This window comes from Coenobita brevimanus, chromosome 43 (genome assembly GCF_032717465.1).
Source record: "Coenobita brevimanus isolate Jiangsu-jjx chromosome 43, ASM3271746v2, whole genome shotgun sequence".
NCBI lineage: Eukaryota > Metazoa > Arthropoda > Malacostraca > Decapoda > Coenobitidae > Coenobita > Coenobita brevimanus.
In genome coordinates this window covers 28145658-28162951 of record NC_136996.1, presented here as the reverse complement: position 1 = coordinate 28162951, position 17294 = coordinate 28145658, and the positions used below count along the sequence as shown (strand labels likewise).

The following is a 17294-nucleotide window of genomic DNA, read 5'->3' as shown; positions in this document are numbered from 1 at the left end:
ATATATTTTGCTTTTTCTGTTTCCTATCTATACTTTCAACTCTCCATCCTCCCTTTTTTCATTCCAACTTCCTCTCCTTTTCGTCATTAAAATTTGTTCTTACTTTTTATTTTCTTTCTTTTAATCTGTTTTCTTGGTCTGCCACCTCATTTAGGATTCCGTGAGAACTATTTTCTATTTTTTTTTCATCTGACGGTACTGGGCTACTCTCACAAGTTGCATCTGAGTCTCCATGGTTACTAATCAAATTTATCCTCTAATCTGACGACAGCTCACCATCAACTAAGCTGAAAAAGGGGTTACGGTTCTCTGTCAGGTGAAAAAAAAGCTGATTACAGTAACAAGGTAAGCTTCACTGGGGAGGCATGGTAAAGATAACAGAAAAAAAAAAAAAAAAGGCTGCTCTCTGTCGTGTGGGGAGGAATGAGACATAGGGAAGACAGGACACAATATTGGTAGAGGATTATCGGGGAGACTTTTGTTCACGGCTGTACATAATATCACACACGGGGATACGAGTAAATGGATTAGTTGCCGGTTTCTCGTTCTCTCTCGTTTCTCTCCACTTTATCTTCTATTATTGCTCGTCCCCTCCTTCTTTGTTTCTCACAGTCCCCATTCCGACACTCGGTTTCTGCTTCTCACTCGTCTCTGTTCACTTCGTATTCGTCTCTTGTTCTTCCCCTTCGTCCCTATTTCTCTCTCTCTTTTTTCTTTCCAGTCCCCTGTTTGTAATTTCCTTCAAAGCTGATTTCTCTCATTCTCGTCTCTGTTCGGTTTATATTCTTTTTTTTTTTTCTTTTTTCATTTTTTGTCTCTTCCTTTCCCATTTCTCCCAGTCTACTTTCCGATCCTCAAACTATTAACCTTCCACAAACGGTTGCTGTTTTTTCTCGTCCCTGTTCACTTTACATTCGTTTTTAATTCGTCCCTTCCTTCCTTCCTTCCCCATTTCCCTCTATCTTCTGTCACTACGACCTCAACATTACTGTCTGATTCTGCCCACTACACTTATATTTAGTTCTTGCAAGCATCAAACGATTTTACTCAGCTTCAGGGAGATTTTTCGAACTGAGAGAGTTACATATGGCCTTCCTTAACCCCTTCACTCCAAAAGGCCACCTCAAGCTGTAACAAATCGTCTGTTTATTAACCTGAAGAAACAGTAAGACGTCCTTGGTGGGGAGTCGAGGGGGTTGTAAGATCTCGTTCACTCAGGATATAAAAACAGTCTCCTCACGCCAAGGAAATCGTCCCGTGGGCTAAATTAACATACCCAGGCTCCTATGACTCACCCTCAGCTGAATGAAATGGTCTGGCGTTAACTGCAATAACATGCGAGAGTTGTCTTATCCATCAGAGGGTTTTTCAAGCATAAAATTTATTCGGTTCACTTTAAGGATTGTATTAATAGTTTACTTTTGCTTTCTCGACACGATTTTTTCAGCCTGAGAGAAAGAAGACGATTTTCTCCAGCTTGAGAAAGAGAAGACGATTTTTCAGCATGAGAGAGAGAACACAATTTTTTTTCGGCCTTAGGGAGACGATTTTTTCAGCTTGAGAGAAAGAAGACGATTCTTCCAGCTTGAGAGAGAGAGAGAGAAGACGATTTTTTTAAACTGAGATATTTCGAGGGTGAGAGATTAGTAAAAGCCTTCAAAAAGTTCCTTGGTATAAGAGTTGAGTAAAATCGTGGGATAAAATCGTCTGGAGGCAGTGTAATCCAAGTGAAAAATGAGATCATTGTAGTGAAGGGGTTATCCTACTGATTCTATGCTTTCTCTGTTTTCACATGGATTATTTTCCCTTTTCGTTTATTCCTTCTCTCTCTCTCTCTCTCTCCTGTCAAATTTTCTGACAGCAGATCCATCGGCATCCCCTTTGTTCTCGTTCTCTCCTATCTTCCCCCTTTCTCTATTCTCCTCTCGTTTCTCACCCATTCCTTCCATTTTCTCTACTATTTTCATGCCCTTTGCTTCCCTTTCCACCCCTTTCTAATTAGTTTCTCACTTTTTCTACCGCTTCTACTATTTACTCAGGTTTCCCCTATTTTTCTTTTTTTAATTCTCATATTTTCTTTACACTGTCTCCTCCATTCTCTTTTTCATTTTATCTCCTCTTCCTCTTTCTTACCCTTTTCTCTTCTCCCTTTTCCTCCATCCATCCTCTTTCCTCCCCCCTTCCCTCCTCCTTCGTATCGCCTGTCAGAATACTTGAACAGGAATCAATCAATTTTTCTTTTTCGTGCCCTATTCCTTTTCCTCCTCCGTCCCTCTCTTCCTCCATTCTGTCTGTCTGTCTGTCTGTCTGTCTGTCTCTCTCTCTCTCTCTCTCTCTCTCTCTCTCTCTCGTACTTGTCTGTCTCATTGACCCCACCCTCCTTTCTCTTCTCTCTCTCTCTCTCTCGTCCTTGTTTATCTCTGTCTCCCCCCTCCTCTCTCTCTCTCTCTCTCTCTTTCTCTTTCTCTCTCACCTGTCCGAGTGCTTGACGGGGAAGCCATCCAGTGTCCAGGTAACAGTGGGTGTGGGGCTGCCCGCTGCAATACACTTCAGGCTGACTGGGGGGCCCGGTTGGAGAGTCTGCTCGATGAACCGGTATTTGAGAACCGGGAGCGTGTCTGGTGGGAGAGAGAGAGAAAGAGAGAGAGTTAGAGGTGAGGACGGGAGGGAGAGGCCTTGAAGGGTGAGAAAAGACCTGAAGGAATGGGAAAAGGGTGAAAATGAATGAGATCTACATGATGAACCGGTATTTGAGAACCGGGAGTGTGTCTGGTGCTGGTGAGAGAGAGAGAGAGAGAGAGAGAGAGAGAGAGAGAGAGAGAGAGAGAGAGAGAGAGAGAGAGAAAGGAGTAATTAAGAGTGAGAAAAAAAATGCTTAAATGGAAAGTTTGGAAAGAGTCTAGATAAAAGGCATAAGATTATCAGTGATTCCGTATTTTAACAATAATGGGGTATACCCTGGAGTACCAAGGAGTTACAATGGCAAACAGTACTTCAACGAGTCTTACGACCCATACCGAATAAGATTAGGCCTATATATATGGCTGAAGTAATAAGAATAGCCTCATTAGAATGAAGTATTCCAAGAGAGAAAAGAGAGAAAAATTACCTAAGAAGAGAAAAAAGGAGAGAAAAAAGTAAGACGAGAGAAAGAAGAGGAATGTTGGGGGGACTAAAAGGGTTAAGAAAAGAGAAAGTAGAAAAGCTGACTGGGAACAGGGTACACGGGAGAGAAAAGTCAAGAAAGAAAATGAGCTAAATGGGTTAGGATGAGAGAACAAACGAAGAGATAAAAGGTTAAGGGAACACTAGAAGGTTTAAGGGGAGGAAAAGGGGTAAAAATAAAGGCTAGAAAGAGATAAAAGGGTGAATAGAGGGAGCAGGATAATTTATGAAGGGAGAAAAAATGGAGGGAAAATGGTTAACAGGGGAAGAGAGGAGGGGTGTGTGGACAGAGGGAGAGGAGAGGAAAAGGAGGGGTTAAATAAGCTCACAGGAGAGGAAAAAAGGAAAACAAGAGGAAGAAAATTACCTAAGGAAAGAGAGACATGGAAAGAAAACGGTCAAAGGAAAGAGGGAGTAGGGATGTGCATAGGGAGGGAAAGGAGTGGAGAATGAGAGTTAAATTTGCTTTGAAGGGATAAAAAATAAAAATAGGAGAAAAATGATCCAGGGAGAGAGAGAAATGAAGAGAAAAGCGTTAAAGGAGAGGGAGAGAGAAATGGAGAGAAAAGGGTCAAGAGAGGGAGAGAGAAATGAAGAGAAATTGGTCAAGGGAGGGAGAGAAAGAAGAGGTCACTTGGGGCTGGAGGTTGAACTTATATTTCAAGGACAGAAGCGTGTTTGGTGGGGGAGAGAGAGAGAGAGAGAGAGAGAGAGAGAGAGAGAGAGAGAGAGAGATTCTAACACTTCACAATTTTGACGGTAGGTATAAGGGTTCATTTGGTGATATGTGAAGGTTTGTGGGGGGTCACATGGTAGACCGAAGGAGTACTACTGGAACAAGGACTATTACCAGTGTCAATTATCTACCGAATATATGTAAAAAGAAAGAAAAGGACACTGGAGATGTGGACGCAGAAAAGAAAAACTTCTCGAGAAAGTACAAAAAATTTTTAAGAATACTTTATTATGTTCAACACAATCCGTAAATAGTGTAAAAAAAAAAGAAACTATATTTCACAGTTCCTGCATGTGACAGCCCTAGAGTGCATGCAACAGAACGGTGGGTCTTAGCGTCAAAGTGGTGACATGTGAAGGTGTGCGGTACGTGGGAGAACTGTAAGCCTAGGGAATCATACAGTCAAGTCTGTGCTCTGAGCTGGACACAGTCAATATCTCATTCTGTACCATTACAAAAATAATAATAATAATAATAATAACATGTATCTGGGAATCAAGTTTATCACAGCATAGGATCGTCCATACATAACGCTTCTCTTTCACTCCATCGAGAAAGTTTTCGTGTGTTGTTGAGACGGCTCATTCAGCGTTATCAATAACTAACCTGAATCATTCACTCAATTCTTACTTTACTCTTACTGCCACACTCACGCCCATATCTGCAGACTGAGCCGTCCCCGCAATATATATATATATATATATATATATATATATATATATATATATATATATATATATATATATATAAAATGTACCGCCAGGTGAGTTCCTAGCAGGACGTTAATTATGGACCACCTAGTAGATACTCCAAAAAGGTAAATATTTACTAATTCTAGTGTCAAGGAACAATACTATGCGAATTAGCATTGGCTATGTGTTCTGTCCACATTTGACCTCCCTGGACTTCGACGTGCCATACATCAAAATACGCGGAACGACGAGCTGGTAACGATGGTGGGTAAATTATAATTGCGTGCGGCTATTTGTGTGCGAGCCACTCACACTTTTGTGTCCGATTTTTCGCCAGACTTTGGGAACCCTATATAGGTCATACGGCTGGGTGGAATGAACTGAAACTGTGCATGGGCAGGCCCGGTACGTCAGAGCAGGTCCATAATAAGTTTGGTGCCAGTGTGTGTCTCAGGGGCGAAGCCCGAGTACCCTCGGCAGGAACAAGCGCGAGACGCCCCGTAATGACAGCTAAGCGCTTGTTACTCTAGTCAAGTACACCTGGCCCTCTGTCTTAAAAAAAAGATGCATCATAACACGTGTCAGGGAATCAGCCGTCCCTGCAACACGTCAGATCCCGCCAGGTGAGTTTCTGTATTTTATTCCATTTAACTTGGCCCATATATTTTCTAGTCTTAAGCATATTTTCCTTAGCCCAGTGGCAGAATAAGACAATACTTCAACGGCACATAAGTCAATGCTACAGCTCTACAGTCTTTCCAAAACACTTAAACTGACTAGCACCATATCTAAGTGTAATCACGAGCTATAGCTCAACAATCAAGACAGAAAGATGATAAATTTTGGCCAAGTTAAGGTGAACTGGGTATAGTGGAGCGCTGTTTACAGACCACCCTCTACATCTCCTTAAAGAGCTGAGCACAAAATAATGAATTAATCCTAGTTTTATTGCTTTATAATAAAATACACAGCACCCTCTACTCTCAAGAACCAACATAACACGTATCAGGAATGTGTGTGTGTCCTATTCAGTTCAAGCCTGGTCTCGCATATCTAAAAAAAAAAAAAAAAAAAGGGAAAAAAAAATCCTGGACACACACACACACACACACACACACACACACACACACACACACACACACACACACACACACACACACCACTACGCAAAACGGAATACATTTCGCAAAACGAGCAACACGAAGACGAAAGGAATATTGAAGAGCACGGCTTGTCTCCAGAACGCGCAAGGTGAGGGCCGCTGTTGCTCTTCCGGACCCGTCGTAAAAATGCGCTGGGAGGAGGTGGGAGTAGGGAGAGAGAGAGAGAGGCATGAGAAGGGGGAGAGAGGGGTGGGAGTCAGGGGAAGGAGAGAGGTGATGGATAGTGAGAGAGACGTGGAGGTAGAGAGAAGGGGGAAATGGGTGGGGGTACAAGGAGGGAGGGTAGGATGAAGGGTAAGGGGAGAGTAGTGAGGGTAGGGTGAGAGGTGAGGGTGGCAGGAGGGAGGTTAGAGTGGGAAGAGAGAGGTGTTGGTAGGGGGAGAGGGGTGGAAGTGAAGATGAAGGAGAGGGGTAATAGGCAAGAGGTGGAAGGGTAAGGCTAGGGTGAGGGAGGGGACGAATGTGGGGGAGGAAGGGTCATTTTGCTGAGCCCCAGAGAGCGTGTTTAACAAGGTCCCCAAGCCCCAGGTACAAGGAGGTCTGGGGAGGTTTGGTTTGGGCGAGGAGGGACAGAAAGGAGCCTGTGAGGGAGACGGGAGAAGAAGATGAGCAAGGAGGGAAGAGAGTGAGGATGGAGCGAAGAGAGTGAGGAAGGAGGGAAGAGAGTAAGGAAGAAGAGGAGAGAGTGAGGAAGGAGGGAAAAGAGTGACGAGAGAGGGATAAGAAAGTGGGAAGGGATGGAGTACAAAGGAGTACAAAGAAAGCAAACAGCAACAGACCTATTGGTTCTTTCGAGGCTGTTTGTTACAGGATATGTTAAAACTTAAAACTAATGTAACTATTCTATCTGTCAAAGACAAGAAAGGGAACAAAGGAAAGCTCCCCCCACCCACCAGACCCTCCAGCCAAAGTCGGCAGGAAATAGTGGGAAGGAACACCACGCAGCTTAGAAAAGCTGTAATGGAAATTTCACTGGAAAGGATGGTAGGAAATCAAGGGGTAGAAGAGGGTGGGGAAAGAGAGGAAGAACTCCAGTGAGAGTAGGTTTGGCTGGGTGAGGAGGGACAGAGAGGAGAGTGTGAGTGAGATGGAGGGAGAAGAGGATGAAGAAGGAGGGAGAAGAGGGTGTGAAGAGAGATGTAGGAAGCGGTAGCGATGAGGATAGAGGGAGAAGGTCGTGGGGTTAAAGACAGAAGGAGAAAAAGGTGGATAGGTTAGCCATCATGGTCTGAGTGAAGAGGAAGAGAGAGCGAGAGGGTACGAGGGCGGTGACAAGAATTAAAAAAAAATGTCATCGGACTGAAGTGGGTAACATTCTCTTCCATTTTATTAATATCTGTCCAACATCACCCTAACTTTCATCAGACAAAAAAAAAAAAAAAAAAAATCTCGGGTGTAACAGGTAAAATAAATCACTGCGGAGGGGGTGCAACGAAATCTCCGAAGCCAAGGAGGTGAGGACCCTGAATCCTTAACAACGCCTTTCAGGTCTCAAAAGACCCTATTCGAATCCATATACAAGTTCTGAGTCATCCTTCCCCATCTCATATCCTAAATTACATCACAAAAAGACCAGAAATAGCCATGTAATTTTTAAGTTGAAAAAATAAAAATCCCTCAAATGCGAATATACTGTACATTATCCAAATCTAGCACTGATCGGCTGAAATGACATAAAAAAAAAATATATATAGATTAGACCATATGCGTTGAAATCAATCCCAAGTCGTTGAATTTGGACCCCAATCGATATCAGAAAAAAAAATAATTCAAACTACTATAACGCGCTTGATTTATCCTGATGAAGATCCCTAACCCTTCTCGACTCAGCTGATGGCCAAGTGGAGTCAGATTTGAGGGTGGATTTGACTAGTAATTAAGGAGACTCAATCTGCTTCATGGTTAAGGCACACTGAATATGATGCACCTACAGCCTGGTATGCAAGGTGTGAGATTTGCCCAGTTCCGTTAGATAAAAACAAACTCAGCATAGTAACCGAGGAGACTAATTCCTAAGACACAACTAAAGCTCACTGAATTTCTTGCAACTATGACTTAGGCAGGTATTCTTGTTAATTAAGGAAGCTCCGTAACACCTTTTTCTTATCAGTTTATTTTTGCATACAGCTCATTAATAATCCCTTTTGTGTTATTTTTTGCCTTCCATGTTGGCGTTAGAAAAAAAAAACACGAGAGCAGTAAGGCTTAGTATGGAAAATAAATCACCACGAAAAATGTGTTGGGGAGCTTCCTTAACCAACGGGTCTTGGTATTCAGGGTGTAAGAGTGGCCCAGTTCCGTCAGATATAAACAAACAGACTCCACCATAAAAATCCAATTCGACTTCTCCAAAATCCGACCCCAGCCGAGGCAACAACTCGTGCCTCAACCTCAGCAGCCTTATCTGGGTCTGGAAATAAGGCCACTCAGCTCCTTAAATGTGGCCTGGAGGGAGGAGGAGGAGGAGGAGGAGGAGGAACTAGAAGAGGAGACTGGTAGGAGGAGGAGAAATGAGAGATCGAAAGGAGAAAGAAAGGGTGGCTGAGAAGGAGAGGAGGAGGAAGGGAGACCGGAAGAAGAAGGAGGAGAGTAGAAGGAGAGGGAAAGGAGAGGGAGATGGAGAAGAAAGGAGAGCGAGTGAGGGAGAAGGAAGAAAGAGGCAGACTGATGGGATAAGACTGTGTTAAATTCAAACGCTTTTTACTGTGGTACATAAAACCTTTGATAATTTTTCCCAAGAAGAAACCCATCTCGTTTTACTCCCCTTATCTTCAGCTCGCACAATCAGATACCATAGTCAAACCCTTCTCTGTCACAAACGCCTCCAGAGAATCGTTAGGTTTGTTACTGACTGCTTTCTTTATAAGCCTTTTGACTCATAAGAAATAGTAAATGTCTACAGAGTCTTCACAGTTTAATTTAGGGATGAAAAACTCAGACAATGTAAACACTATGAATTGCCAGCTACATTCACTGAAGAGGATAGGAGAGGAGGGTTTAAGCAACTTCCTCCAACTCCACCCCCCTGAAAAAAAAAATAATAAATAATAACTAAAATAAAATACGACCCTGCTGGGAAGGGGAAGAGGAGGAGAAGGAGAAGAAGGAAGGGAGGAGAGGGAAGAGAAGGAAGGGAACCAATCACATCCTGGGCCCCACCTCCATTCTCCCGAGAGAGTCAAAGTCAGATGGGATGATTTACAGTTCTGCGGTGTCAGTAAGTTTGGGGGATTCCTTGTCCTTCCATCCTGCACTCTCCTTCCTCTCTCTGTCTCTGTCTGTCTCTCTGGCTGGGTGGATGGTTCTATCTGTCTGTCTATCTGGCTGGTTCAATTTGTTTGTCTATCTGCTTATTGCTTTTACATCTCTCTTTCTGCTTGCTTGTTTTTGTCATCCTATTTCGTTGTCATTCCGTCGTCTCGTTCGTCTGTCTGTCTGTTTCCCATCAAGTTTGGCGCTGTTTTCCATTCTTTTATGCAGTACTGGTATTCATTTCCTCTTTCTCAACATACCTATATTTCTAGGCAACAGTTATTCACAATTATTTATTATTCGTTCATTTTTCACTCTTCTAACACCATCCTTAAATTTTTATCTTGGTCAGTCCTCGTGTATAATACAAAAGATTTATCTCTTCATCTACGTCACTCCCGTCTCTCTCCATCAATCATCTCCCTCCCTTTCCCTCTCCCTTTCTCTCCCTCTCCCTCCCTGCACCCTTTTCCCAGATCCTCATCCCGTTTTCTCCCACACTACCCATCTTTCTTCCTTCTTCATTGCTCTGTCTCCCTCGTTCCCTTATCCCTCTCTCCTTTTCACCCTCATTCTTCCTTTTCCCTCTCCTTCCCTTCACCTCTTTCCCTTCCGTCTCCTAGATCCTCTTTTGTCTTTTCCTCCCTCACTCTCTATCTATCTTTCCGTCTTCTTTACTCCTCTCCCTTCCTTCGCCTTTTTCCCTCTCTTCATCACGCTCCCTCTCCCTCCATCCCTCTCTCATTCCCTCTTCATTTCTTCCTCATTCCATGTTTCTTCCTCGTTTATCATTTTTCTTCTCGTCCTCCATGGCTTGTTATTTTTGTCTTCGTTTCTGTCACTTCAATTTTTTATTCTGCCTACCTGTTCTCAAAATGATAACCTGTTTACCTGCAGACATTTAGAGAGAACTTCTCGAACAGGAGGGGTTAGATATAGCCTTCATTAACCCATTCGCTACTTAAATCCCTCCGAAAGCTGAATAAAATCGTCTGGTAGAAGCAGGAATAAAGAAAAACGTCTCTTATTTAAGGAGCTTAGAGATACCGTCCTCCATCCACGTCGCTACCCTCTCTCTCTCCATCTATCTCCTTGTTCTTCGATTCCCCCCTCCCTCTCCCCCCCCTCTCTCTCTCTCTCTCTCTCTCTCTCAGTCTATCCATCTGTCGCCTTCTCCTTAGATTTTGCCCCCTCGTTCGTCTGTATACCTCTGTCTGTCTGTCTGTCTGGCTGGCTGGCTGGTTGGGTGTATTCATCACTGTCTATTTATTTATAGGTCTCGGTCTCTGTTTCCATGTTCCTCGATTTTCCCTTCTCATTCGTTAGTGTCTCTGTCTCTGTCTCGGTCTTTCTGGTTGTCTGGCTGGTTCGGTGCATTTATTTGGCTGTTTGTCTATCTGTCCTTCTATCTTCTTATCTCTATCTATCTATTGTCGGTCATTCGATCTAGCTTTCTGTATATCTATCTATTTATCTATGTCTACCTTTTGTTTCCTTTCTGTGCCCTTGTCTTTCAGTTCTGACTTTTTCGTCGGTATATGTCTCTGCTCGCCTGGGTAGATTTATCTTTTTCGATCTGTCTGTTTACATTTCTGTCTCTCTTCCTACCTACCTTCTTACCTACCTACCTACCTACCTACCTACCTATCTATTTATCTGTCTGTCTGTCTGTCTTTACCTCCATTTCTCTCTCTCTCTCTCTCTCCGCCCTGAACCCTCCCATATCTCACTCTCTACTTCCTTCCCTTTCCACTCTCCTTCCTGTTATTCCTCTCAGATCTCCCTCGAACCACTAGCCCCCCTTCCTCTCTCCCTGTCCCTCTCTCTCTTTCTCTCTCCCTTCCTTCCCTCCCTCCATCACTCCTTCCAATCTCCTTCGGTTTATATCCGTCACTCACTTCGCTTCTCTCCATCTTTGATATTTTTCCTCCACTCACGACACTTCACCCACATCCCCTTCCTTCCATCTTCATCTTCTCTCTCTCTCCCTCTCTCTCTCTCTCTCTCTCTCTCTCTCTTTCTCTCTCTCTCTCTTTCTCTCTCTCTCTCTCTTTGTCTTCTTCCCTCCCTGTCTGCTGCTCCTCACTACGACACCATCCTCTCAAATATTTTCCTAACAACTCTTCTCCCACCTTTCTCTCCCTCCCTCCTCGCCTTTGTCTCCCTTCCTTTCTCTCCTCCACTTCTCTCTTCCTTTCACATTCTCACCACCCCTCCCTCTTTTTTGTCTCCCTCCCTCTTCACCCTTTCTTCATCTCTTCAACCTTTCCTTGTTGAATATTCCATGCTATTTAATTTCCCGCCTCTTCTTTTCTCCAACACTCACCTCTCACTTCTCTCTTCCCAGCTTTTCTTTTCCCTCTCTTCTTCCCCTGTCTTTCTTCTACTCTTCTCTCCTCGCCTCTTCATCCCTTTCCCTCCCTCCCTCCCTCCTGCTTCATTTTTATCTCTGCCTTCCTTCCTCTCCTCTTGTCTCCTCACATCCATTCCTCATCCCTCTCCAATTGTCTGCTTTTTGATCTTTCCTCTTTTCTCTTCTCCCTTCCCTTCATCTCTCTTTCCTTCCCTTTCTTTTCTCTCTTCCTCTCTCCACTCTCCTAGCTCTCTTTCTCTTGTTATCCCCTAAAACTCTCTTCTCACCTCTGTCCTTCCCTTCCTCCCTCCCTTTCTTTTCTCTCCCAGTCTCCCCCCCCTTCAGTTACTCTTCTCCCTCTTTTCCTCTCCTTTTCTCCCTCTCTCCCACCCTCCTTCTCTCCCTCTCTCCCACCCCTCTTCCCTCCCTCCCTCTTCTCTCCCCCGAGCCAAGGGAGCCAATCGGAAGCCAGGGCGTATTGAGTTTTGATGATCATTACTTGGCCAATTTCTCCAGAGGGGCCCCGGGGACACCTGCCAACCCGCTTCTCCCATGTTGTTAGTGGATGTAGGGGGTTGTTAGGGGGTTGTTAAGGGGTTGTCAGAAGGTGGTTGGTGGATGTAGCTGGGTGCAAGGGGTGTAGGGGTTGTTAGAAGGTCGTTTGTGGATGTAAGGGGTTGTTAGGGGGTTGTTAGAATGCTGTTAGTGGTTGTAGCTGGGTGGAAGGGGTGTAGGGGTTGTCAGAGGGTCGTTAGTAGATGTAGGTAGTTGTTGGGGCAGCAGGGAGGTTGTTAGTGAGTGTAGCTGAGTGTTAAGGCTGTAAGGGTTGTTAGGAGGTTTTTAGTGGGTGTTTAGGGTTCAGGGAGGTTGTTAAATAGCTGTGAATGAGCGTGAGAATGATTGAATGGTTGTCTGAAGTTGTGGGTGATTTTGTGTGGTTGTAGAGGTAGATGAATGATTCTGGGTGAGGTGGGGTTGCTGTAAGTGGCTGTGGCTGTGGTTCTCAGTGAGTGTAGGTGGTTGTTAAGTGGGCATAAGTGGGTGTAGGTGGGTGTAGGCAGTTGTTCATGATTGTAGTTATGGTTGTTAAGTTTTGATTATCATAACTTGGCCAACTTATGGGCAGAGGCCCCGGGGACACCTACCAACCCACTTTAACCATGTTGTTAGTGAGTGTAGGTGGGTGTAGGTGGGTGAAGTAGCTATTGATAGGTGCAAGTGGGTGTAGGTAAGTTAGGTGGGCGTAGATGGATATAGGTGGGTGTAGGTGGCTGCTACTGTGAACTGTGGTAGGCGTTGGTGGATGTTCGGGAGTGTATGTGTGTTGCGAGAGAGAGAGAGAGAGAGAGAGAGAGAGAGAGAGAGAGAGAGAGAGAGAAAGAGAGAGAGAGAGAGGGGGGGGGGGCTGAACGGACTCTACATGTTTTGGTAGAAAGAGAGAGGGGGAGGAAGGCTGAAAACTAAGGAGGTAAAGATGATGAGGAAAGGAAAAGAGGAAAGGAAGAGAAGAGTGAATGGCTGAGACGAACAGATGACAATATGGGAAGGAAACTCTGCCTTTACTGATACATAGCAGGTGCATCCACTCTCTTTACAATGTTCCTTCGTTGGTTACTTAATCATTACAAACCACACGGTAGGTAAAGAAATTTAGTGTGTAACTGAAGGACTGAAAAATGGTAGATGACACGGTGCTCTTGTAGACAGGGTGGATGGTAGTTACAGGAACTGAGAAACATAGGTGAATAAACAGGTGAGTGAATGAAGAATTAGACGAGGTGATGTTAATGAAGTTCTTATAATTAAATCATTGAGGTGAGTGAAAAATATAAATATCTACGTTGGTAATTTGAGGAAGGAATTACGAGATAATATGATATTTTTGTAGGCTGACAGGTAGGAAGAGAAGCCTCGGTGGGGTGGTGGTAACATGCTCCGCTAGCGATCTACGTGTCTCTAGTTTTTAAGTTAGATATCCTATGCGTGGCGAACATTTAGATTAGATGGTGGTAGTATGTCCTTTCATATACTTGCATGTTGTCTCTGGGTTCTACTGGTGGCGTTTGTAGATTCTGACTAAGACAAAGATAACAACACACAGACTTTCATACACATCACTCTTCCTACAGGCATCCCATCTCCATACGTACTTGTCCAGCATGGGGAAGAGTTAATTCTGAATGATGGTAGTGGTTGTGGTTAAACGTACTGGTAGTTGTGGTAAGAGAAACTGCTGTGGTCGACCGAGGTGGTAGCAACAGGCAGGAGTGTAGTTAAAAATAGTTATCGATGATGGTGGTAGTTGTTATTGTGATACTGGGGGTCGCTGCGGTCAGAGAATTGTGGTAGGCGATGGTGGTAGTACTGGTAGGCGAGGATGTATGGATATTGGTGGGTCGGAGGCGATGGTGGTGATAGTGGTGGGAGTTATTTGTCTGTTATTGGGCGTGTAGGCAATTTGCGGGTCAGGTGATGGCGACGTTGATGATGTTTGCTCCTGACTGCATACTGAACGATATATATATGTCCTCTATATTAGTGTCTCCTCACGTGTTGGACTGGAAATTCATACTGCCTAACGTTATCATGTACGTAGATATGAACATTATATGGGAATACAGTAATGTCCTATTTCAGCAGTGCCGCTTTACAAATATGCCTTTAAACAACAGGAAATTGATCTGACGCCATCAAAGTCCTCTGATAATGAAGAAATAAGGAAAATGAAAATAGTTGTAGTGTTTTCGTTCCATAGCCTCACGACAAGGAGTCCCTCTTGAACTGAATAAAACTGCTTGACTTAAACCAGAATAGAATACGATGTACATGTTTGGCTGGAAGGGTTAAAGCTGATCGTATTCTGTACTTACATGTATCCTGTCAATATGCAGCAACATACCCCTCTCAAAAAAATAAATAAGTAAGTAAATAAAAGTCAAGGCTGTATAAAGGCAGCTGGGATCAACAAAACCTGACAAATAAACACCATTTCAGATTGCGATACATCCAGACAACCACCACATTCCTACACAATCAAGCAACAATAACTATTTTTCTAATCATGACGAAAATATCAAATACAGAAATCGAGACAATACGAATGACAGTGCTCATGTGAACAAGCCCAAACGTACTCCAATACAACAATACAAACAAAATGAAGAATGGAGGAGGAAAGAAAAAATGCACAAAGAAACAAGACGAAATTACTTCCAAACTATATTAAAGGGAACTAAGTGAAAAAACTCGAAAATGTCCACCTTACGAGCAGGAAAATCCAGTACAAACATTCGCGGACCCACTCAAATATACCCAGATATACACACGCACCTACAAGCATCAGAACGGTCTTAAAAACAGTCATATCCAGCAGATGTAGGCACTAGCGCGTACACACACACACACACACACACACACACACACACACACACACACACACACGAGAGAGAGAGAGAGAGAGAGAGAGAGAGAGAGAGAGAGAGACATCAAATATTCAAGCAGGGCCGAGCAGAGAGACAGAGCACCAGACACAAGCACACAAACTCGTAGGAAGGCAAATACACTGGCATCAACACACAAAGTTATCTGCGCACTTCCGACGACACTCTCACATGCTGCCATCTCTAACTTTTACAAAGACACATACATATATATTCATTTAGAAACACACTGTCAAAATGAAGCGTCTGTACACACACACACACACACACACACACACACACACACACACACCGCTCGCTGGCTGATTGGTAACGCTCTCGCCTGCCATCTGGTAGACGGGGGTTCGAGCCTGCTCAGGTTGCGAAAAGTTTCACTGACGAAGCGGGTGGTTACTTTCCCCTGTGAGCAAGGGGATGAGTGTGTGCGTGTGTGAAAGGTCACAGCCTTGCCCTTAGATCGGACAATATGAGCTCTCACCTCTCTTCCGGGAGGGTAAACAGCTCACATTACAACCATCAAGTGATACTGACCGACCGGGTGAATATCATAACACACACACACACACACACACACACACTTCCTTCACACCCAAACGTGTACACCGTCCCCACTTTTCCTCTCGCCCAAGCACTCGCACAGCCCCCCATTCAGTCCCCCATTCAGTGCACCATTCAGTCCCCCCATAAAGGTCCCCAAGCGCCATCGCAGTAGGTACCCAGCGGCGCGGAAAAGACCCCACCAGCAAGTATTGAAACACGTAAAAGTCAATGCTAGTGCCACTCAACTCTTACACCTCCACTCCCCTTCCCTTCACCCCCTAGTTTGCATCCACGCTCCGTTTCCTGGTTCTGTTTCTTTCTCTGGCCGTGGTTCTGTCTATGGTTAGGGTCTCTGTCTCGTCCCTGTCTCTATATCTGCCCTTATTTTTTGTCTCCCCCTCCCTATTCCTCTTTACTCTCTCTCTGTTACCTGTCTTTGTTTCGTGTTTATCTGTCTCCGTCTCTGTCTCTACCAACATATACTGAAACACTAAAATGTCCGTGATAGTGCCACTCAATTCTTACACCTCCGCTCCCTTTCGCACCATTTTGCTGTTTCTATTTCTTGTTCTGTCTGTAGACGTGATTCTGTCTGTTGCTGTCCCTCTGTTCTTTGCCTCTGTCTCTGTTTCCTGTTTCTTGTCCTTATCTCCTGTCCTTGCTCCCTATACTCGTTTCCTGTTTTTGTTCCTTTCCGAACCTGTCCTTGTTTCCTATCCCGTCTCTGTCGCTGTCTCTCTTCCTGCTCCTGTCTTTGTTTCTATTCCTATCTCTGTCTCTTTCTATAAACATGAGAGACCCTTTCATCCCTTACTTTGCATTTAGTCTCTGTTTCCTATCCGTGTCTCTGCTCCTGTTTCCTGGTTTCCTTTTCTGGTTGTTTTGGCTCTGTTCCTGTCGATTTAGGGTTCTGTCTGATTGTTATTCTGTCTCCGTCTCTCTCTATATTCCGCTGTCTGGGTTTTTTGTTCCCGTCTCTTTCCTTGTTCCTTGTTTGTGTCACTGAACCTGTCTTTGTTTCATGGCTGTCTCTGCACCTGTCTTTGTTTCCTGTCTCTGTCTTTGTACGTGCCCTTGTATCCTGTCTGTCTCTGTACTTGATTTTGTTTCCTCTCTTTGTCTCTTTATATGTCCCTGTTTCGTGTCTTTGCCCCTATAAGCTACCTAAGCTTTTTTTCAGCCCCCTGTCTCTGATCTTGTATTCTGTCTCTGTCTGTGTACCTGTCTTTGTTTCCTGTCTCTGTCTGTGTACCTGTCTGTTTCCTGTCTCTGTCTGTGCACTTGTCTCTGTTTCCAGTCAGTCTCAGTACCTTTCTTTGTTTCCTGTCTCTGTACCGACCCTTGTTTCCCGACTCTGTCACTCTCCCTGTCGCCCCCCGTAAAAGGCCTCACCAGCAAGCACAGCAAAACGTCAGTGGAACTGCCCTCTTACACCTCGACTCCCCCTCACCCCCTAGTTTACATCCAGTCACTGTTTCCTGTTTGGGGTCTCCCGTTTCTGCGTCTGTCTGATTCTGGGTCTGTTTCAAAAGTCATTGTTCACTGTCTCCTATTTTATCGTTATGGAGTGGAGCAGTATTTATGTCCGCGACTGTACACACACTCAATCCCCTCCCCTATTTACTCTCCCCACCTCACACTTTGCTCCCCTCGTTTTCTCCCACCCTTATCATTCTCGTAATCTCATTCATGATTCAACATTTTTTTTTTCCCTCCCCATCCAATCTCTCTCTCTCTCTTTTTCTCAGTATCCCTGGACCATATACCCTTCTCACCCTTCCTTCTCCTCGTTTTCTTCCTTTACGCTCTGTCTTTCCACCCAATTCTCCCCATATCTCTTAAGTCATCTCCCAACTTATCATATGCATTTCATCTTCTTAATTGTACCCATTTAATGTTTTCTCCCCATCTAATCCCTCTCTCTATCCCTTGATTACATTCCCTCCTCATCTT

At 44.3% G+C, this 17294-nt stretch overlaps 1 protein-coding gene across 1 annotated transcript in view; it reads right to left on the bottom strand.

The window, feature by feature from the left end:
• The window catches only part of LOC145397864 (cell adhesion molecule Dscam2-like), a 123316-nt gene that overhangs the window by 5451 nt on the left and 100571 nt on the right, over positions 1 to 17294 (bottom strand). Inside the window, exon 11 of the mRNA XM_080270898.1 lies at positions 2474 to 2618. Coding sequence (XP_080127024.1) covers positions 2474 to 2618 — 145 coding nt within the window. The remainder of the gene's footprint in view (positions 1 to 2473; positions 2619 to 17294) is intronic.